Source organism: Hippoglossus hippoglossus, chromosome 8 (assembly GCF_009819705.1).
Source record: "Hippoglossus hippoglossus isolate fHipHip1 chromosome 8, fHipHip1.pri, whole genome shotgun sequence".
NCBI lineage: Eukaryota > Metazoa > Chordata > Actinopteri > Pleuronectiformes > Pleuronectidae > Hippoglossus > Hippoglossus hippoglossus.
In genome coordinates this window covers 19,196,010-19,217,694 of record NC_047158.1, presented here as the reverse complement: position 1 = coordinate 19,217,694, position 21,685 = coordinate 19,196,010, and the positions used below count along the sequence as shown (strand labels likewise).

At 44.7% G+C, this 21,685-nt stretch overlaps 4 protein-coding genes across 8 annotated transcripts; 3 read left to right on the top strand and 1 right to left on the bottom strand.

Moving 5' to 3' along the window:
* Positions 1-642: 642 nt before the first annotated feature.
* Positions 643-7,208, top strand: LOC117765740 (extracellular serine/threonine protein kinase FAM20C-like). Of its 2 annotated transcripts, XM_034592184.1 has the most exons (12): positions 643-784; positions 1,558-2,064; positions 2,259-2,264; positions 2,504-2,682; positions 4,358-4,436; positions 4,592-4,684; positions 5,257-5,372; positions 5,528-5,708; positions 6,081-6,190; positions 6,372-6,453; positions 6,637-6,696; positions 6,912-7,208. In XM_034592184.1, exons 2-12 carry the CDS (start codon positions 1,562-1,564, stop codon positions 7,150-7,152), a joined length of 1,650 nt encoding a protein of 549 aa, XP_034448075.1. In that variant the 5' UTR covers positions 643-784; positions 1,558-1,561; the 3' UTR covers positions 7,153-7,208. The 2 variants fall into 2 exon arrangements, with proteins under 2 accessions (XP_034448075.1, XP_034448076.1); XM_034592185.1 differs by lacking the exon at positions 2,259-2,264.
* Positions 1,651-21,237, bottom strand: ccdc97 (coiled-coil domain containing 97). 2 transcript variants are annotated; one of them, XM_034592187.1, is made up of 8 exons: positions 20,777-21,237; positions 20,513-20,689; positions 20,002-20,161; positions 19,770-19,858; positions 19,504-19,696; positions 19,290-19,413; positions 19,050-19,151; positions 1,651-1,771 (listed from the first exon to the last, which is right to left on the bottom strand). In XM_034592187.1, the coding sequence occupies exons 1-8, from the start codon at positions 20,966-20,968 to the stop codon at positions 1,741-1,743; spliced, it is 1,068 nt and encodes a 355-aa protein (XP_034448078.1). In that variant the 5' UTR covers positions 20,969-21,237; the 3' UTR covers positions 1,651-1,740. The 2 variants fall into 2 exon arrangements, with proteins under 2 accessions (XP_034448078.1, XP_034448079.1); XM_034592188.1 differs by lacking the exon at positions 1,651-1,771 and having other exon boundaries at positions 18,906-19,151; positions 20,777-21,236.
* Positions 7,352-13,380, top strand: sp100.1 (SP110 nuclear antigen, tandem duplicate 1). 3 transcript variants are annotated; one of them, XM_034592178.1, is made up of 16 exons: positions 7,352-8,106; positions 8,555-8,729; positions 9,241-9,474; positions 9,751-9,870; positions 10,025-10,158; positions 10,258-10,314; positions 10,417-10,456; positions 10,654-10,767; positions 10,845-10,952; positions 11,122-11,258; positions 11,479-11,547; positions 11,641-11,771; positions 12,158-12,269; positions 12,354-12,428; positions 12,570-12,713; positions 12,795-13,380. In XM_034592178.1, exons 1-16 carry the CDS (start codon positions 7,963-7,965, stop codon positions 12,891-12,893), a joined length of 1,893 nt encoding a protein of 630 aa, XP_034448069.1. In that variant the 5' UTR covers positions 7,352-7,962; the 3' UTR covers positions 12,894-13,380. The 3 variants fall into 3 exon arrangements, with proteins under 3 accessions (XP_034448069.1, XP_034448070.1, XP_034448071.1); XM_034592179.1 differs by lacking the exon at positions 10,654-10,767 and having other exon boundaries at positions 10,417-10,449; positions 10,829-10,952; XM_034592180.1 differs by lacking the exon at positions 10,654-10,767.
* On the top strand, positions 13,576-16,679 carry LOC117765741. The gene is made up of 4 exons (XM_034592186.1): positions 13,576-14,093; positions 14,212-14,280; positions 14,731-15,023; positions 15,454-16,679. Exons 1-4 carry the CDS (start codon positions 13,892-13,894, stop codon positions 16,324-16,326), a joined length of 1,437 nt encoding a protein of 478 aa, XP_034448077.1. The 5' UTR covers positions 13,576-13,891; the 3' UTR covers positions 16,327-16,679.
* Positions 21,238-21,685: the final 448 nt, after the last annotated feature.

Genomic DNA, 21,685 nt, shown 5'->3' with positions numbered 1-21,685 from the left:
GCTAACTAGCAGGAGGTAGCCTTGTGTGTGGTGTCAATCTTCTCGTCTAATTCTCAGCATGAAAACCGGTAAGTGCGTTTCCCAAAATGCTTATTAAATAATCTATAAAATTTAAACTATTTATTAATGTATACAACTACTTTTATTTGGGGACAGGGACATTAAAGAGAAGTTAAACTTACAATTTAGATTATTACATGATTAATATCGGAAAGTGATATTCTGATATTAACATGATTAAGTGTGAAAAAGACACAGCCATGTAAACAGCTTTTTCTAAACCAGAATAATGTCAAAGTCTGAATAATCGTCAAACTTAGTCACATCATGTACAGAGGTAAGAATGTGTCCTAATCACAATGTAATGTAATGTCACATTTTATTAGCAACTCATGTAAACACTGCAAATCGATATCACGTCTCGATCAGAAGAAGGTCAACAGTCAGAACGTTGGTGTCCATGTAAACGCATCAGCCTCTGTACAGGATCAGCACTATAACCCCACGCCACATTGACCCAGACTAAAAGGTCACTTGGCAGTAAAATACATTTGGATTCCCTTCTTTTTAACTGCGGGTCAGGCAGACCTGGGTCACTGCAACATGCCGGCCCTCTAACGTCTGTTTGCACTGATTGATAACAAACAAACGTACAAACGCAATCGTCCTGGACAGGAGCCGGATGACAAGAAAGAGAGGTAAACTCTGAGTGTGTCCCGTGAACGGAGGAAGAGGAGCTGAGCGAGAGGGAGAAGAACGCCAGACGTCTTGAAGGGAAAGAGATGTAAGTAATTCCTCCGACCTGCGGCTCCACACAGGGAATATAGGAGCAGCGAGCTGTTCAATAATGTATTGATTTTTCTCAGCGAGCTTTTTTCTTTCTTTCGGAATTTGATGTAAATGATTATCTGACAGTGTGTTGCTGCGGTAACGCACCGCTGTGAATTCATGTGTGGAGGCCTGTCTCTGTCTATCCACCTGTCGGACACCTTAAAGGGACAGTTCACCCAAAAATGAAAATCCACTCATTATTTACTCACCACTGTGCCGCGTTCGCGATCACCCTTTAAATCAATAAATGTGTTTGACATAGACTCATATACATTCTTGTAATAGCGATAAAACTTGTGTTGTTTGGCTGCAGCGTTGGCGATTTACATTGTCGGTATCCTCGCAGCATATTGATGCATTTGTGCTCAACTAATTTATAAGACTTATAGAAGATTTTCGAAACCATGCTAGCACAGCTCTGTACTTGGTCATGTAAGTTGTTTGCCACTTCGGTTTCATTGTTGAATCCCACTGATGTTGGCGAATTTTTATTTATATCCACCAGCAGATCAAAAATTTAACCTTCACAAAAAACACCTTTGCTCAACCGCACAGGCTCGAACAGAAATGTAATTTCACAGTAACATTCTTTCACTGTCTTACTTTGTGCACAGGAGGAATGCAACTTGTAAAAAATGTTTCATGATGGTGAGGTTGGAAGTGTTGGCAGGGCTCCGTGGTCTGTTTGGATTTTAAACTCTGTTGTTGCTTCTCTTTTTCCTGCAGCACGATGAGACGGAACCTGGCCCGACCCACTCGCTCCATCTATCTCGCTCTGGCGTGTTTGTCCCTCACTCTCCATCTCCTTCTGGCATTTTTTTGTCTCTCCGTCCTCCAGACAGCCTGCGTCCTTCCCAGCTCTTCTTCATCCTCCTCTTCATTCAATCCAAGAACTGACACCCGGCAGCATCAGTCTGTCTCCTCCTCCTCTTCCTCCTCACATAAACTGCCAACGAGCTCCCGGAATGACGAGGGGCACAAACTGAACAACACTTCAGACCAGAAAGGGACAGACTCAGTCGCTGAGAGGGATAAGAAACTGATTGGAGCTGGGAGAGTGATTCCCAAGGTGAAGGGTCATTCTGCACTGGAGGCCCTGTTCAATCACCCGCTGTACAACCTGCCACGACCAGAGCCGCACCAAGATGATTGGCTACTGAGGGTGAAGACAACAGAAGATGCAGGAAGTGAAGAAGAAGAGCAGGAAGATGACATTAACAGTGACAGTCAGTGGTGAGTGAAAATGATCCATCATTGAAATATATCTTTGTGTAAATAATGGACACATCCACTGTCCTGCATTGTCGTTGAATATCTGTAGCCAGATATGAGGTCCTGACCTTGATCATTTCTAAGAGATAAGAATATAAAAATTCTAAGCTATTCAAAAGCTAGATGTTTAATGTGTTCCTTGTGTTTATTTGCAGGCAAAGGTATAAACAATATTGGGCTATATGGCAACCGATGCCTCTCTTCTCTACAATCCTCTGCAGGCAGCAGGATTCAGAAACATGAAGTGCAAGTTTGAGCTTCATTTCACGATTGTCTAACTTCTGAAGTGAAATATTTACACAGCTATGGATTCTGATCATTTAAATAACAGAGAAGTAAATGTCATTTTAATAAATGCTTTACAACCGACCCTGCCTGTTTACAACCTCCTCTCCTTAAGGCAGAGTGCCAGTCAGGAGGAAGGCTTCGACAGAGTCACTTGGACGAGCGACGCGGAGACTCACCCTCCCTGGCTTCGGTTTCACCTGGGCATTTCTCGCTGGGAGCTGTACAACAGGAAGGATCCCAACCTGGCCCAAGTGACTCACTATTTGGCAACGCAACGTATCCTCGGCGCTGGTGAGCAAATGAGGGGAGGCAGGGGAAAACGGGTGAGAGGACAGAGAGAAGAAAGAACATGGCCTGGGAAAGGTACACAGAGACACGTTAGAGAGAGGAAGGATAATTAACTCTTTTTATCTTTTTGTTCCTACAATACGACTTGGCTTTCCAGCCAAGCAGAATTACTTCTCACCGGCACAGTGGTGGGTAATGAAACAGACAATATACTGCAGACGTCATTCTTTATTCATTCCCAGAGTAGGAGAGTGGCCTCACTGTGCATGTTCTGCCAAGACCCGAACAACCAAAACAGCCTGAGCAACAAACCTGTTTACATATGAAAGCTCCGGATCTGTATTCTGCACCATATTAGGCTTTCCACTAAAATAATGCATTTCAGACGACAGCATCCCTGGTCTGACTTTAACTCATCAGCTTCTGTTTGGTTAAACACAGTCAGAACGTTGCAAATCGTGCTGGTTTCTCATTTTAACTCTGATCTATTCACACAACACAACACATGCTGGACTGAGAGAAAGCCAGAGGCAAAGAGTATTTACTGAGGTTTTCACTCGGCGAACACAGTCCACTGTGACATCAGGTTCGTATTTAGAACAGGAAGGATCACGTGTTCGAGAAACACATCCACGGCGCCGGTGAAGCGATGAATACATACGTGAAGTTCCACAGAATGAAAGAACAAACCCAGAAGGATTCGGCACGATGTGCGATGACCCACAATCCCTTTGGGTCGCAGAGTGAGAGCTTGAAAGAGGTAGAAAAGCAAACAGGGCAAACAGTGGGAGGCATGTGGACCATGAATCAATTTTTCATGAGTGAGTGCAATTTATATTACAGCCCATCTACTGCATGGATGTAACAACATGGAGAGGATGCTATTACACACTCAGACACCTCTGCTTACACAGTACAAATTACACAAATACAAAGTTAAACACAATTATAGTTGTGTGACAGCAGGCAAATGTGTAACTCAAATTATGTTTTCGTAGTAGGGTCATAAATATAATCCACCCACAGACTTGTATTATCTCAACACCTACACACACACACAGGTACACGAGTACACACGCTTGCTGCGTGCACACACACAAACACACAGGCACACATCTCTCCTAGCATCGACACATGCACGCTCTCATTGTGTGTTTGCTCAGACTCCCTGTCTCCGTCTTCAGCTGCAGAATGAATATTGTATCGGGGTTTGTGTTATACGTTGCAAATCAAGTTCTAATCTCAGCTACGGGCGGCTTTTTGTCACTGTCGTCCCTTTTTTCACATTTGCAAATTTAAATGTTTAAATCCATCAGTTAGAAACAGAGGTTACAGCCTAAATAAATATGGGAGGAATCAATTTATATCTCAGGATTTATGTGTTTTGATTGATTGATTCCTGCAAAGAAAGGAGTTAATTTTTCTGGACGTCTTGAAATTTGACTCGCTCACTTGAAATAACGAGAAATAATAAATAATAATGACAATGCACAATATATAAAATCCATTCATTCCTACTGTGTGTGTCTGACTTACAGATCTCAGCCGAGGTAAATGAGAGAAAACAATTTGCGGTTATTAAACTGATTAACTGTGAATATGTGTATTTGTTATGAATGCTCATGATATTATAAATGATATCTGTAAGTTATCCTCTTTGTTTTCTAAACGCTCTCAGTTCAGAAGACAGGAGGCACCCAGCTCAAACTGCTCATATCGTTCCCAAACTACGGACAAGCTCTGCTCAAACCGATGAAGTAAGACCACGCTGTCCAAACACTGACTGACTGACCATCAGGCCGAAACACAAAGTCTTTGTATTAATAAGACAACCCAGTGCAGCACACTTACACATACGTCAGCAAATAGCCTCGAGCGCTTCTGCTTCCCTGTGCGTTTCTGTTTTGCACAGACAGTCCAGAGACACAGAGACGGACGTGAACCTCTTCTACTTCTCAGACTTTGAGAGACACAACGCGGAGATCGCTGCCTTCCACCTTGACAGGTACAGATGTTTGCTCGCTCCCTCAGCCGGCGGCAGGTAGACAGACCACTCTGTTACCAGCAGGTCACCGCTCAGACACCGGAATCATTTATTCATGAGGGCTGCTTGTCTTTCAGCGATACGAGTAAAGAGTAAAACAAAATTAATGTGGTAGTAAAGTTCTGCTGAGGAAATCAATAGGAAGTGTAGACACTGAGCCATAAGGTACAGACGACTCCTGCACTTGTTTTATTTCTCATTCACTCACTGCACACCTGCCTGAGTCAGCAACATTTACATAAGTTACAGCCGAGCCAGACTCGTCCTCACCGAAACACAAAGAGAGAGAACACATTACTCTGACTTTGGCTTCACTCCCCCGCCTCTGAAACTGCACCAGAGCACATCACTGATCTTCAGACATCACATGTTCCCCTGCTGCTCCCTGACCTCCTCATCCAGGGGGTCTGCTCGCCACTCCACAAACTGGGCTGAGGACTGAGATTATTACTCTGTGTTTTATCCTGATTATTTTCAGGGTGTCTTTCTCGTGTTAAAGTTTGTCTCTGTTTCCGTGTCTCCATCTTGTCCAGGCTGCTGGGCTTCAACAGGATCCCTCCAGTGGTCGGTCGACTCATCAATGTGACCACGGAGATCAGAGAGATAACCACCGACCGCAAGCTGTCCAGGACCTTCTTCTCTTCCCCGGGTGTGTGTGTGTGTGTGTGTGTGTGTGTGTGTGTGTGTGTGTGTGTGTGTGTGTGTGTGTGTGTGTGTGGGTCAAGGCTGCACACATTTCTTATGTCACCCTCACAAACCAGTGTAGAGACATGTGACTGACTGTACCTCTCTGACCCCCTCTAGTAGGGAACGTGTGTTTCTATGGCCAGTGTGAGTACTACTGTTCCACAGAGCACCCGGTATGCGGTCAGCCTCATGCACTGGAGGTGTCCCTGGCTGCGATGCTGCCTGACCTCACCCTCGCTCCCCGCAGGTCCTGGAGGTCACCGTGGAGACGATCGTACAGCCGCACCAAGCTGGCACAGTGGGTTCCCTTCCATAAAGCTTACTTTATACTTTACTATATATTAAAATATTACTTTAAAGGATAAATACTACTTACTTTTATACATGTGACAGTGGACAGAATATAAAAAGTCATTTTTTTAAGTATCTTGTATTGTGTCTTACTTGAAGCTGGGAATCGTGTGTTTTTACTGCACTCTAGTGGCCTGAAGGCATCAGTACACTAAATGAGTAGATAGAGAGATAGAGAGGTAGGTAGGTAGGTAGGTAGGTAGGTAGGTAGGTAGGTAGGTAGGTAGGTAGGTAGGTAGGTAGGTAGGTAGAACGAACTTGACTCCTAAGTACATATACACGTTTACTTTGTCCTGGTGAAGCTCACTGTTGTTCCCAGGTGGGAGAAGGACCCGAACTACTGTGACAAAGTCAAAAAGACGCCGCCTTACAACCATGGCACCAGACTGGTGGACGTCATAGACATGGCTGTGCTGGACTTCCTCATGGGTCAGTCTCTAGATTATAAACTCAACCCAGCAGTCAACTGGTTGGCAGCATGATGAGTCCCAGCAGGGGATAACTGACCCACTGTACATGTCACACAACATATGACTTATTACAACATTTGTATATGTATTTTTGTTTATGTAAAATGGATTTTTAATAGTGAATGTTTTATTTCTCAAAGGCAACATGGACAGACATCACTACGAGACGTTTGAGAAATTCGGCAATGAGACTTTTGTGCTGCATCTGGATAATGGGCGGGCGTGAGTGATCAGGTTTATCGAGTATCAATGAACAAGTTACGTCTGTCAGCCGAAAAACTACGCAGAAGATTCTCTGCAGCGGGCAACAGCAACATCTCTTTCATTCCTGCCTTTGTTGAGGCAGCAACTACATTGAAGTCACATTCTAGTGACGAACTGAAGTTACACAATGTTCTCTCACAGGTTTGGGCGTCACTCTCGGGATGAGCCGTCTATTCTCGCTCCATTGCGACAGTGTTGCAGGTAAAAACAACAACAACACAAATAGACAAACACACAAATAGTATGAACGTTTCAAAGTGTGATGCAGAAAACTTAAGCCTGGTGGGAAGTGAACACAATTAAAGGACCCGGGGAGGTTGTGGGCGTGAATTACCATTTCAAGTTCTTCCTCACTGTTTCGATTCAGCATCTCTTCAGTTTCTCTTTGTGACCTTCTTCTCCTCCTCACTTCGTAGGATTCGTCGCTCCACCCTCCTCCGCTTGCGTCTCTTGTCCCTTCCCGCCTTCCGTCTGAGTGACGTCATGCAGGAGTCGCTGGCTCAGGATCCCCTGGCCGGCAGGGCCCCGCTCCTGTCCGAGCCGCACCTTTCTGCTTTGGACCGCCGCCTTGCAACCGTCCTGCGGGGGGTGCGGACCTGTCAGGATCAGCACAGCGATGTCCTTTACAACGACTTGGAAGGATACGATGGAGAATAGGATCAACAGCCTGACTGAGGAAAAAGAACAACAATAAATTATATATCTGTATCATATCTGTGGTGACTCATTATTTATAGCTATAAAGATTGTTACCCTATTTAAACCAAAGACTTCTGTTGTCAAGGTCAAACCCCAATAACTCCACACGAGAAGTTACGTGGTGAAATATTAGCAGTATTATATATATATAGTTCTCAGAACTTCTTTTTACTTTCTGCTCCAAATCCCAAACAGAAACTGGAAAAGGGGCTTTTTGCTTGTCTTGCACCTGCAGAAGGACAGAAAGCTCAGTGAATGAACGCCTTTAGAACCAGAATGAAGGAACTGGATGTCGATGTTTGTGGCTGCGTTGCCTGAATCCTGGAATGTGGAGGCGATTCTTTGGTTCTTCACATCTTGCTTTGTGCTGTTTCTTATCCGTAGCTCTGTTTCTCTCTGGGCTGCCTGTCTTGTCCTGTGTCCACTGAAAAATAACCTCAATGGAACCTTCCTGGTTGAATAAAGTTGAATAAACTTTGCTACACAAACAAACTTCCCTTTGATGAAAGCCTTTGAGGTGTGCTGTGCAGTGGTGCCCCCTGGCGCCTCTGACAGGAACTGCGACTTCACAAAAACATTTCAAAGTAGTTTCACTTTCCCAACGTCACTGGAAGGAGGAAGTGAGAAAGCATTTGTGGGCAGATCGTCAGGAAGCAATATGAACCACTGGACTCAATCTCCACACCTGGAATCCCCACAGACTGTTGACCTGTCAGATCCTCTGTCTCACATCTGGCTGCACATCTGGACTCGTTGAGTCCCTCCGCGATGGACCCGCTGGACTTCCTGGAGCCGGAGGAGCTGCTGCGCTTCTTCCACTGTCACAAAACAGAGATGTCCTGCATGGAGAGCCCGCGCACGTTCCTCAGCCAACTGCGGGACCACGACCTGATCCCGGAGGACACGTACAAGGTGAGAGAGGCTGCGCGCTTGCACACACACACACACACACACACACACACACACACATACAGACACAAACACACACACACACGCATACACACACACACACACACTCCTCATACGGGTCCTTATTGGATGAAACGCGCGCCCACGTGTGAGAGCGGGAAATATTATATAAAACTGAAGATAAATAATAATAAAATCCATTTAAAGAGGAGGTTTGTTTTATTTGTCTTGTGCACTTTTATAATTTGTGATAGATTTATAGTCATTGGGTCACATGACATTGAAGCTATTGAAAAGATTGAAATTAAAAAAAAATGTCCAATTATTTATTGTGTATGAAATATGAGCTGATGCATTTCAAAGACTATCATGATTGAATTATATAATGGTGTGTGTGTGTGTGTGCGTGTGCGTGTGCGTGTGCGTGTTGTGTGTTGTGTGTTGTGTGTAGAGAGTGAGTCACATGAGGAAAAAAGAAAACATAAAGAAAGCCCTGTATGACGTGCTGGACTGGGTGGAGCAGGAGCGATCCCAGCACATCCACCTGTTCTGGAGATGTGTTTTCAAAGACACCATCCTGAACCTCTACCCAACCCTGCGACTGCTGCGTAACAGCCTCATGGACGGTCAGACGTTTATCTCATCACACCTCTTTAGTTGTTTCAACACTGGCTCCTTGTCTGTTTTAGGATTGATTTTAATAATTTATTGATTCGTTTCTTGGCTTTTCACGGTGTCTTCTATAAACATACTTTTTTCAGAAGGCATATTCCTGACTTTACTTGGGGTGCCAGGTTATTATTGTGGTTTTTATGACCATGATTATTTATGTACCTCTATAAATGAACCAGTTGTTTTCTGGCGAAGAACTTTGTACTTTTTGTTGAACGCTCTATAAATAAAGTTATCATAGTAATTAGTAATTCTGCTTGTTTCCACATTAGCTTTAAATAATTTGCAACAATCTGAACAGTCACTATGGATTCAAACATAAATGCAAAGCAGAATTAAAGATGTTAAGAAGAGTAAAGTCCTGAGATGAGTACATTCTCTTACCGACACCTACAAAAAAGTAGTTTCTTTGTTTTAATGTGAACCTTGTTTTCATTACACATCCGACCTTTCATGTAATTGCAGGATCTTTCCAGTTTTACACGCAACTGCCCGAGAAGGAGAAGGAAGAGACAGATGAAAGGAAAAGGAAGGAGCTCTCCGAAGTTGAGGAGGAAGAGGAGGAGAAGGTGAGCTCAGTGAAAAAGAAGAGGAAGCTGTTGAGGAGGAGAATGTGCGAGGATGATGAGGAGCAGCAGCCCGGTCCTTCCTCTCAGCTGACTCCGCGTCAGAGGAAAAAGTCAGAGAAACTGTGCTTCTGTAAGTCACCTCTCATGTAGCCTTACTTAAAGCACCTGAAAGTTTGGCTGCTGTAAAGTGCACTTTACACCTCCTGCAAGAACATGTTCATTTTCTCATCCTAAATTTCTCCTACATTATTTTCCTACGGTGAGTTTGTACGAACATGCAGATTCAACAAAGGCTTCTATCTCCAGAAAAGTGTGTGAAATGACCTGATGAACCCTGAACGGCAAGTTAACACAAATCTGTTGGAACAAGGAAATCTTAACTAAACGTTGTGTTCAAATTTCCCAGATTCTCCGTTTAAGAAAGGAGAGAAACCCCCCATTTGGACTTGGCCACTTTATAAGACTCAGCTTCCTGTGACCTGTGGATCCCAGGAGGGGATTCTGAGCAGGGAGCGCCTGGCGAAAGGTCAGAGGTTCAAAAGGAATAATTGTTTCATTACTTGATTTAAAAATGGAGGACGAGTTGATTGAGGACATGATTTCATTTAATCCGCTGGGATTTTAGATATAACTGATATGACTGTGACGATGACACATTTCCTTCCCTCTGTGTGTTTCAGGGGAGACGTGCATTATGTTCCAGAAACGGTGGTTTACTCCCAGTGAATTTGAGAAGTTTGCAGGGAAGGGAAGCTCAAAGAACTGGAAGTTGAGCATTAGGTGTATGGGTTCCCCACTGGCAAGACTTATAGAGGTTTGTTGAAAAGCAATTCTTATTCTATAATATACACAAATCACTTCAAACGCTATTTGTGGTTAAGATTGTTTTCTTTGTTTTTCAATTTCTCTTCAGGACGGGCACCTGAAATCAGCAACATTCAAAAGAGGCCATAAAACGGTATCAAGACGGGTGGAAACATCTTGAATAGAAAAATAACTAAAGTCAGACTCAGTATCATCTTGTTATCACTTGTTCTTATCTGGGCTATTTCTTCCTCTTTCTTCTCTGCAGGCCAAGAGATCCTTGTTTTCATCTGATGGTGCAATCACAGGTTTGTATTAGTGCTAAACACTGATTATTGAAAAATGTAGTATTTGTTTTAGATACCAAAGCATCTGCTAATCTCAGGTAAAAGATTAAAATGTCATAATGTTATAATAGGCAGTGTATTTTTACCTGGGCATAAATTATGACTGATTTGTACATGAAAAGGTGAAATATCCTCAAATTCGCTTCGTCCTTTTTTAGTGTCTGAGGAAGAGGATGATGATGATGATGATGATGAAAATGAGGAGGATGATCTGGAAAACCAGGAGGACCGGGTTTCTGATAGCAACAAAGAAAATTCTACGGATGTCACAGGTGCTTGTTTATATGAAGATACATTTATGCTAAGAAGAGTTCAAGTTTCTCAAACTCTCAGCATGTGTCCGTTGCAGATCAAGAGGGAGCGACTGAGAACCAGACGGAGCCAGAAGTGGGCAAAGTCTTCAAAGTGACATGTGGAGCTGAAGCTGGTACTTTACACCAAAAACGATTTTCCTCAGGTAACGTTCACCATTGAATGTGGCGCTTGAGGAAAAGTCAGGCGATCGCAGAAGTTGTCGAATATTAGTTGTCGTATCTTTGTTTTTTGCAATAATGTGACAAGTGTAACGCTGTGAACTAAACCGCCCAAACCAACACGTCCCATCCGATCTTCTCTTTCTCCACCAGGGACTCGTGGAAAGTGTATTCGAACAGAGAAGAGCTGGTTGACCCCCATGGAGTTTTTAAAGGAGGCATCAAGTCAGACAGGCTTGTGGAAGAAAAACATCGTGTGTGAAGGAAAACCACTCTGTGCTCTCATAGAGGTATAGTGTGTGTGTGTGTGTGTGTGTGTGTATCTTGGGACAAGCAATTTGGATGCATGGATGGATGGATGGATGGATGGATGGATGGATGATGGATGGATGGACGGATGATGGATGGATGGAGACAGGGAGGTAGTGAGAGAGCAACAGGAAGTTTTAAGCTTGAAACACCTGAACTATGAAACAAAGAGGAAGACGATGTAGATTTGTCTCGTTTCAGGCGAACGTCTTGAAGATCCACTCCCTGCTGTGTACGTGCAGACTGTGCAAACCAAATGAAAAAGATCTGGTAAGTTTTATTCATCCGTACAATTTCTCCATTGATTCATTGGTTGTGCTGCGTGTTAACAAACTTTCCGTCACGTGCTGTGTGTCCCGGCAGGAGAATCAGAAAAACGACGATCAGTGCTGTGTGTGTAGAAGAGGAGGAGCTGTCCTGGTGGTGTGTGACTCTTGCCCTTATTCCTTCCACCAGAAATGTCACCTGCCACATGTAGATGACAACCTTTTGGGGTGAGCTTTGACCGAAGTAGGAGCCAATCAAGAGATAAACACCCATTTGAAGTATTACAGTTTTATGGCATCAAATAACCAGAAAAAACAAGAATTACCTAAAATGACAATTTTTGAGAAAAAATAGTTTGATGTGTACCTTTTACTTTTTAGTTTGGTCCATGTCCCATCCATTAACATGGAGGACGTGGGGTTTATGTTTATCTACAGTCTGTGGTTCTCAGTGACCAACAGAAAGATTTCACCAAATTCAGAACATTTCTTGAGCTTTACTGAATAATTTTGCATCTTCCAGCTCATTGGGCTTTATTTTCTATTTAGACTCCTAGGTTTTGATGTGGTGTGTGTGTGTGTGTGTGTGTGTGTGTTTGTGTGGGTGTGTACAGGGACGACAGGCCGTGGATGTGTACGTTCTGTGTAACCACTCAGGACTGGCGGTACGGTGATAAGCGGGAAATGACAGCAGCCCTCACCCGCCGGATCTCAGGACACATACTGGTGAGCTCACCGAACGACTCTCTGTCCACGTCCATCTTCATCGCCTGTGTCTCTACCGTCACTCATGCTTTTCTTCATCAACAGGAATGTCAGTATCTCGTCCTGCGTCTGTTCAGTGCTGATGACAAACAAACCTTTGCTTTAGACCCATGCCCCGACGTAAGTAAGCTGCGTGATGTCGTCCTACATGAAAAAGTAGTGCCAATAACTACGTTATTAACTGGCTTCTGGAGGAATCTGGTCCTACGTCTACAGCTGACTGTGTTGAGCATTTCTTTCGTTTCTGCTTGACATCCACAGTTGGAAAGTTACTCCACACATGTCCAGACTCCGATGTGGCTGGAAAAAGTAGCAGAGAAACTCCAGGGGATGGAATACGAAACGGTTGGAGATTTTGTGTCTGACGTCGAACTCATATTCACCAACTGTGCCTCGTACAACCAGGTAAGAAACATGGAAGAACTCTTATCTAACATTAAGATTCATCAGTGTTTTAGTGACCAGGACTGTTCTGTTGTGTTCCAGGCTAACCCGGAGCTCCTCGCCCTGGGGGACAGACTGAAGCAGTTATTTCACTCGCAGTTCAAAGAAGTGTTTAACATCGGTGAACCGAGTGGTGACTGATGAGCAGTGTTACGTTTTCAAACTCGATACTCAGTTGGAAAAAAAGGCTTGAAAGTTACAGAGATGCAGTTTAGTTGGATTTTGTGACTTTTTTCCGTTGTATTAATTAAAATAACTCAGGCGTCCGACTTTATCCAACTTAACTGGAGAAAGCATTTTGAGTGTAAACTGTATTTTTTATCAGTGTAATTGAAGTTTCAGTGAACCCACGGTTATACCACTACTTGTGAACAGTGGTTATTATGGGATAGTTCTTACCATGTGACAACTCAATTCAGTACTTTTTACCATTTCACCTTCACTGTAATGACCAATGTTTTAATATTTATGTGTTTTCCTTGTCTACAAAACTTAGTGACTTCTCCTAATATAATTTAAATATATGTATTTTAAAATGTATTTCCTCCAAAGCATTTGCATCATGCAAAATATCTGGATTTCCATGTCACTATACATAATTAAAGCATTGACATGTTTTATACAAATATATAGTATGTCTATTTATTTTATTTGTGCACATCTGAAATGATGTAGACATGATTTATTCAAAATAACTAAATGTAACAGTACAGTATGTACTAAGTAGTATGTATGTACTGTGTGTGTGTGTGTATTTTATATTTGTATGTACTTTATGTATGTATGTACCGTGTGCGCGTTGACGTCACAGTTGCCACACAGCCTATCAGCCCGTGTAACTGCGCAGTCGCCCTGCGCATCCGTCAGCTGCGGTGAACAGCGCAGCCATTTCTCTGCTCCGCATGAAAACACGCAGCGGACTCGGCTGGCGCGAGTCCATCGCGCACGAGACCACTCCGCCGTGCGGGACTCGATCCTCGTAGCGGCGCGTATCGGTGCAGAAATCGGCTTCAGCTGCCTTGAGACCCGCGGCCTCCGAACTTTCTCCACAGACCAACGCCTGCGCAGACGAAGCACGCGGCTCCTCCAGCGCTGAGGCCCATGTCGGTGCCCGTCTGTCCGCAGCAGCAGCAGCAGTCATGGAGGGGAACCTGCAGGGAGGCCTCGCCACGACGCAGGTGAAAACTGAGGCGCTGGATGAACACACGTCTGCGCCGGTGCCGAGCAGCCAGGAGCCGCCTGTCTGCGGAGGAGCAGCAGGGGGAGGAGAGGGAGGAGGAGAGGATCAGACTGCGGAGGAGCTGCAGCAGGCAGCCGCCTCTAAAACCTCTGTGCTGCTGTGTGAGTGAGGAGCATCCGCATGTGGACGTGGCTCCACATGTCTGAATAACATGTCACAAATGTTAGTTTGTTATGTTTGAAAACATATTAAAAATGAGTGATGTTGTGTGATCTTCAGATCCTTTGAGCACTGAGCGGTTCTTCACCACAGCAGGAGATGGAAAAACGTACCTGAAGATAGCTCCAGGTAATAAAGCATCATTTCACCATTGTGATGCATTAACCGTGTCACTAGACTGTCACTATTACTGCCTGTGTTTATCTTCATTCATATTATATCTCTAGTCTTGTATTTTAAGTTTTACTCTTGCACAGTTTTCACTTTTTTTTTAAATACACTTGCTTTGCTGCACCATAATAGTTTCAAGCCGTGTCAGTCTAATGCACAACTTTGTATAGCTGCAGTTATTTATCTTTAAAGTCTCAGCGGGACCTCAATACCACAACTTCACTTCCTGATCACTAAGATGGCGGCTCCCGTGTCTGGGATATTTTGGCTTCATTTTCTGTACAATAGGAGAAGGTGGAGAAGTGCCATCTTAAACCAGTTAAGATTATTAATGTGGTATTAATGTGTCGTTCTTCTCTGAGATGATTATTTAACCAGAATCAATTGTGTCCCCCCCCCCCCCCCCAGCTTCAGTGATGCCTCCGGCTCCGTCAGACAAGACGCTTCCCTCGGGCTCAGATTTCTCCTCCAAAGCAGTCCTGTGTCTGATCGAGGCCGTCGGGCGGCGCTGGGGCCTCTACGAGACCCGGGAGCGCTCACAGCTCTTCCAGAGCGTCCAGGAGGAGATGGCCTCCAAGGGGCACCTGCTTCCTGTTGAGAAGATCCGTCGCAAGTGGAATAACCTCATTGTCACGTACAAGAGGGTGAAAGACCGCAGCCGGGAGACGGGACACGCGAAAACGTCCTGGGAGTTCTTTGATGTGAGTCTAACAAAAGAGAAAACTGGGGATGAGGTGCTTGAATGCTTCAAACAACTGGATCAGGTTCATCTCTGACCAGGAGGAGTTGAATTAGTTGGATGAAACTTCTCTTACTCTTTACGTCTTCCTCTCCACTTTCTGATCTCGTCTTCCCAAGTCCACAACCCTCATTTCTTTGAGCATTGCCCGATATATCTCAACTTTATAAACAGGTATTGTCCAGTCCCAGTTTAGCAAGGTACCGCAGGACTGTCTCTAGTGTCCTCCACATCACCAGGTTAGAAATTATCGAGCTATCGTTGCACTACTAGGTCATTCCAACAGTAAGGATTGTGCCATTAGCTAATTACTTTACTGGGTTTTATGTTAGAAAAATGTTGTTCAACAAATGATTTATATCCTCTTCTCCTTCTTTCTTTCTTTTCTCCAGTTGATGGATGCCACGCTCTGCGACACCGTCGGCACTCAGATCAGCAACAACAAAAGACACAAAGGTGGCAGCGCGGCCTCTACGCTTCCCTGTCCTTTGGCAAAAATCGCTGCAAAACCTCAGCCCCCCACCGTTGTCCGGCCGAACGGTGACTTTGCTCTGCCTGGTGGTTTGGAGTCAGTGGGTCACGGAGCAGCCACCAGTCAAATCATCAGCAGCACGGCCGCCATGACCTCAGTGGGTACAGCGACCATCAGCCCGGCAAATGCTCCAGAGGTCAAGCCCCTGATTGTCCTCAACGGTGACATTGTTACGACCACTATTCATCCCGCCACCATGGTGCCGTCTCCATCTTTTATCTCCTCGCCTCGTTTTACAGAAACGGCCTCGACATCCCCCTCCCTCGGCTCGCCCGGTAGCACAGACCTCAACGCAACACACCACGCAAGCCGTAAAGCTCCCTCCTTCTCGTCAGGCGTCCTTCCTTTTCGTATCAGTGCGGTGCCAGTTAGCAACAGTCAGAATCTCCTCGGCCTCTCGTCGTCTTTCTCCCCAATGTCCTCCTGCCTCACGTCCTCCGCCGCCACCTCGCTGTCTGCAACAAGCCTGTCGGAAAGCGAAGCACAGAACCAGAAAGGACACGAGGAGCCAAGCAGCGTAACTTTGCTCCAAGAGATCCTGAAGCGGCAGGAGGAGCAGGCGCACATGGATCGAGTGGCTCGCCGCAAGGTTGACGCCAGAGAGAAGAGGCGTGAGAGGAGGGAGGTGCGGATGGCGGAGTCCCTCGGGAGGATAGCCACGGCCCTGGAGCTGCTCTCCTCCAAACAGGACACAGTCATCGCGCTCCTGCAGCGACTGGCTGACAGGAAGTGACGTCAGGGGAAAGGCCAGAAAACAGAAGCTCTCTAAAAAACCTTTTGTATCGAACGGCCTCGTACTCGGACATGATGGAAAAACAAGAATTGAAAAAGACAAACATTTGAACTGCCCACTTTTGTAAATTAAGTGAAATGTTACGTCGTTGTGACATGTTTTGATTTTTAGTGCATTAATGACAGTGCACTAACATCCAATAAAAACATTCTCCTCAAATACAGTTATTAAGATTTAGGATTTATTACCATGTTTACCACATATTTCTATAGAGAACATCAGACATTTCAGGACAAAATGAGCAGTGGTAGAAGAAATTAAAATTTAAATCAGTGTATTCCTACTTTAAATTACCATATTCTTACTCTAAATCACCGCGTTCCTACTTGAAATCTCCAAATCCCTGCTTTAAGCCCTGCATTCCTACTTTAAATCACTGTATTTTTACTTAAATCCACATATTACTACTTTAAGTTACTTCATTCCTACTTTAACTCATTGTGATTTTACTTAAAATCAACATGTTAATACTTTAAATCGCGGTATGCCCACTGCAAATTACTTTATTCCTATTTTAAGCACTGCCTTCCTACTTTAAATAAACATAATACTTTAAATCACTGTACTTTTACTTAAAATCAAAATTTTACTACTTTAAATCACTGTATGCCCACTGTAAATTACTTTATTCCTGTTTCAGAGCACTGTCTTTCTACTTTAAATCAGTGAGCAAAGGCCACGGACCCTTCAGCTTGTGAAACTTTAACCAGTCACCTGACATTTCTTACTCATAGTTTCAGTTTCATTCTGCTCATGTGATATAACATCAGTGTGGAGCAGCAGGAAGAGCAGAGCTGGGGAGAGAACTGAAAACCCAGTTCACGTCTGTGTCTTTGCACATTAGAATATTGCTCTTTACTCTGCTTTTTAACTTTACAGTCAGAACTGGACCTCGACTCAGTGCCGACCCGACACCGTCCCCTTGCTCTGGGTTTAACAGTCTGGGATCTAACGTTCTCCTCAGAAAACCCTGATAAGGTCGTCATAGTCATAGTCTGAAGCTTCAGGGAATTTTCTGTATTTTGTGATCAATCTCCTTAGGTTTATTAAAGGTAAACAGGGCCTGACAGTGGAACGTGGTTGAGTGAACACAGTGTCGACTAGAGAGACTCTGTCCTGCTGCTGTGTTGTCTCATCGGCTCATCCAGACACTGTCCAGAGTTCTCAGAAGAAACTCTCACTTGGTCTGGAGCTGCTGTCATTTATTTACATGATTACATCTATAAATATCACTTTGTTATTTTAATTATCACAACCAGTCTGACAGTTTAAAAAGTATGCTTACACAACTCTCACCCCCCTCTCCCCCCTCTCTGTCTGGTTCTAGATGTTTCTTTACAGTTAATGAAAGTTTTTCTCTTCCATACAGATGATGTATGTTATGATTTGGTGCTGTGAAAATATAATACCCATGGGGATCGTCTGAAATCAAAACCAAGAGCGATAGCAACCTCCGCAACTTCCTGCGCAGGTGTGGTGGAGGCTTCCAATGTCTTCAACAACCAAAAGGCAGATGATGAGGAGCAGGTGATGAGCTTCGTGTCGAAGATCCAAACGCTGGTGTCCCTGAAGGGGGGGGGGGGAACACTATGAAACGAAGCTGTGTCCCACGAAGCATCCTGACGGAGAGAATGAAAGCGATTGGAGAAGAGGAGAAGAGGAGAAGCAGCTGAAGCAGCGCGACAAGGGGGATGATCTGGAGAAGGAGATGACGAAACTGTGGAGAAGGCAGAGCCACAGAAGTGGAAGGATCTCTTGAAGTTACTGACCCTGCTCGTTGTTTTGCTGATTGCCTCGACTTTTGAGGCATTATTTATTTGGCTGCTGCCACTGTCGTTCATTTGGCTTCACATTTCCTAACCTGCATTTCGAACACTGCAGGTTTCTAAGAAGACTAAGTAGGTAGGTGTGCTTTGAGATATTTCACAAGTGGCCAGCTATTCAAGTCTGTGAGGGATATTATGGATTTTAATTTACACAAGAAGTCCTTGGTCCTTAATTGGAAAATAGAAATAACTTTATTTTATACTCACGATTAGAACGTAATCCACAACCTGTAAAAAAGGCCAATATCTTGGGTTTGAAATGGAAGATAAAAATATTAATATTGGTAATGTGTTATACTGGTTTATTATCAATAGATCCAGATATAATATATATATATAAGGCTCAAACTTTTTTTACATTTTGGAGAGGAAATGTATCTTTCTGATCTAAAATGATTGAAATAAATTGTGATACGATCTTAGTTGTTTGTTCTGCTTCGGTTGATAATTGAAGATTATAAGAGAAATGCATTGCACAGTCAACACGCGATCAAGTTATGAAATTAAGTTATCTTTTGACATTGAGCCGATACACTTGGCCGACGCAGTTATTAACGGTAATGCAGCTTAGTTCAGCTCCTTGTATTTACATGTTATCAGATAGTGTCTGATTCCCGGAGCAAAACACCACGTGTGTCCTTCTGTCTCCAGGCTGAAACTAGGCGCTGTGTGCCGCCAATGAATTTCTCCAAATGCAAGAGAGCTACAAGCTGTGTTTATTACCAGCTGTGTTTGCATTCAGGTGAAACATCCAAAAACAGAATCCTTATTTTGTACATGTGTATTTACAGGTCAGTCCGAGAGGTGACACACGACTGCAGCAGCTAGTCCATCATATCCTCTTCATCCTCTTCCTCCTCATCTTCATCAAAGTACTTTTCCTCAGCATCTCTGCTGACAATGTCCAAGTTGTCATAGTCCGGGTTTTCATCCACTTCACTATAAAAGGACAAAAACAAAAACAGTACAATTACAATACTGGATCACACAACAACTACTGGATTGATTACCATGAAAACCAGCAGCTACTCTTTTATGTCCAAGTATAAAGGCCCAGTCTGTGGAGGTGTGTCTGACCTGTAGTTGAAATCCTTGTCTTTGCCGTCTAAGAAGCGCTGGTGCATCTGACTGATGAACTCCTCCCTGAGCAGAGCCTTCTCCTCCGCTGTGGGCTCCTTTTCCTTCTCCTGGACTCTGTTATCTTCAGTTTGAACACAGAGACAAACACATGCTGACAAAAACCACAGAGATAAAAGTATTAACTTCAGTGCCCACCATAACCCCCTCTCACCATCATCTTCGTCATCTTCATCCTCCTCCAGTGCGCCCTCCTCTCTCTCCTGCTCCTCCTGCAGTCGATTCTGGATGAGACGCTCCTGGTAGGAGTTGAGGAGGAGGTGGGCGAGCCCTCCGGGGCCTCCTGCTGGGGCCCCTGGTCCCCCCGGTGCACCGTCCAGCATGGCTTCCTGGGAGCGCTCCAGCACCTGAAGCATGATTTGTTAGAAAATAACCCAAAGCATGAGAGAGAAACCTAACATTTTACAGAATGAAACTCACCTCCTCATCCGTCAGGTACTGGCCAATATACTGTTCATACAGCAGCGGCTCCCTGATCCGCATCTGCTCTTCACTGAAATACTGACCCTCTGGGAGAGAAGGTAGAGCAGAAGAAGAGAGGAAAACAGTTTCAGTTCATGTACATCATCAGTCACACAGTATGTATCACTACCAGTGGGTTGGTGGAGTAGAGAGTCTGTATGAAACCACTGTAGGCGAGTGGAGCCCCTACCCGTCTGCAGGGCCCTGAGGGCTGCGTAGCGCTGGTTCCTGACCCGGGTTCTGTTCGTCCACTCTTCATCTCGTTTCTGTATCACGCAGCTGTAGTGCAGAGCTCGTGGGTCTGAGCAGACGTGGGCAAACGCCGACAGATCCTGAGGCTTCAGACACGCCTGGAAACAGAGAGTTAAAAGTGTTAAGCACAGTAAACACTATTTACTTAAATTGTTTAGATTTGGCTGCAACGTTGTTTAACCCCTGAAACTCCACAAGTGTTTCGTGGACTCAAACACTTCACCCACCACCTCCATCGGCACAGTGATGAGTAAGTGACTGAATTTTCATTTATGGGTTTAAGTCTGCATTGTGAACCACAAATGGTGCGTCACAGAGAAAGAGCTGTGTATAAATGAGAGAACGCAACTTGTGTATAAATGTGATCTATTTACAAGTTGAGACGCACTTTGTGACGAGTGTGTGTGTGAAAAGGTGCTGTGTAAATAAAGTTTGCCGTGTGCACATACATGATACCTCTCCAGGAACACCAGGGGTCTGTGTGTGTACTGGAGCTGCAGCTCCCGTCTCCGCTGCTCCAGGCTCAGCTCAGCCTCCCCCACCTGCTGGCTCTTCACCAGGCTCCCGCTGGAGGCCACCGCGTCTAACATGGCGTTCACACAGGTGGACTCAGCCCGACTCGAGAACTGAGAGGTGAAGACATGTTGGTAACAGAGAATAACACACACACACACACAAACACACACACACAGGTTTGTATCTGCTGGTCTCACCGGGATGTCCGGCGGCGGCTGCTCGGTGTCAGTGCGGCGGATTGGGTCATATCTCCAGGTCGGTGTCTCCGGCTCCTCCGGTGATCCGCTCCGTTCTTCTTCGCTGTCACGCGGACTCTGTTGTTGTTGTTGTTGTTGTGGTCGTTGTTGTTGTTGTTGTGTTCTCACCGGAGGTTCGATTTCCCCCCACATGCTTCTTTAGCTAACGTGTTTCCAGCGGCTCCCGGTAAATAACAGTTATTTTCAAGCTTAGCTAACGTTTATATCCGGTGTCACGTTTCCTTTACGTTTAATTTGTTGTTAATAGTGACAATGAAGGACTTTGCAGATTTAACATGAACGTTCTCGCGTGACAATGATGTAATAAATTACTTTACATCTGAGTTGTTTAGCTTAATATTTCGCCGCCGCCATGTTGGTCCGTCACGAGTTGGAGTCCCCTGCTTCTCCGCACCCGGAACAACGGTTCCGCCCACTCGCCTGTGCGCGTGAGTTTGTCGCCCTCTAGTGGTAGAATGTTGAGAGTATCAGATTGAGTCCTGTTCATTTCCTCCTTTAAACACGGAAGAGCTAAAGTCGTGATGGCGCCTCCTGGTGGAGAGGAGTGTGCCACACAGCACAGTCTCCAAACAAGCAGCTGATCTGTGACTCTCCTGTGAACACGAGGTGAGTCCAGCTCGGTCTCAGGTTCTCACGTCACTTCTTCTTCTTCTTCTTCTTCTACTACACGTGTGTCAGAGATGATGGTTCAGGAGTGAAACATGAGCTGAGATCCTCGATGGGTTTTGTGATTGAGGTAGAATCAGCTGATCAGTTTGTTGTTGTTGTTTTCTGGTTTGTTGTTGTTATTGTTTTCTTGTTTGTTGTTGCTTTCTTGTTTGTTTACCTCTGAACTCTTTATTGTTGTTG

Coding starts and splice junctions, on each gene's coding strand:
- LOC117765740 (XM_034592184.1), top strand. CDS start 1,562: ATGAGACGGAACCTGGCCCGACCCACTCGCTCCATCTATCTCGCTCTG. Junction 5,709..6,080: donor AGCCGCACCAAGCTGGCACA/GTGGGTTCCCTT, acceptor TGTTGTTCCCAG/GTGGGAGAAGGACCCGAACT. Junction 6,697..6,911: donor CCATTGCGACAGTGTTGCAG/GTAAAAACAACA, acceptor CTCACTTCGTAG/GATTCGTCGCTCCACCCTCC.
- sp100.1 (XM_034592178.1), top strand. CDS start 7,963: ATGGACCCGCTGGACTTCCTGGAGCCGGAGGAGCTGCTGCGCTTCTTC. Junction 10,457..10,653: donor ATCTGATGGTGCAATCACAG/GTTTGTATTAGT, acceptor GTCCTTTTTTAG/TGTCTGAGGAAGAGGATGAT. Junction 10,768..10,844: donor AAATTCTACGGATGTCACAG/GTGCTTGTTTAT, acceptor TGTCCGTTGCAG/ATCAAGAGGGAGCGACTGAG.
- LOC117765741 (XM_034592186.1), top strand. CDS start 13,892: ATGGAGGGGAACCTGCAGGGAGGCCTCGCCACGACGCAGGTGAAAACT. Junction 14,281..14,730: donor GTACCTGAAGATAGCTCCAG/GTAATAAAGCAT, acceptor CCCCCCCCCCAG/CTTCAGTGATGCCTCCGGCT. Junction 15,024..15,453: donor CGTCCTGGGAGTTCTTTGAT/GTGAGTCTAACA, acceptor TCTTTTCTCCAG/TTGATGGATGCCACGCTCTG.
- ccdc97 (XM_034592187.1), bottom strand. CDS start 20,968: ATGTGGGGGGAAATCGAACCTCCGGTGAGAACACAACAACAACAACAA. Junction 20,690..20,776: donor AGCCGCCGCCGGACATCCCG/GTGAGACCAGCA, acceptor TTCACCTCTCAG/TTCTCGAGTCGGGCTGAGTC. Junction 19,697..19,769: donor AGTACCTGACGGATGAGGAG/GTGAGTTTCATT, acceptor ATCATGCTTCAG/GTGCTGGAGCGCTCCCAGGA.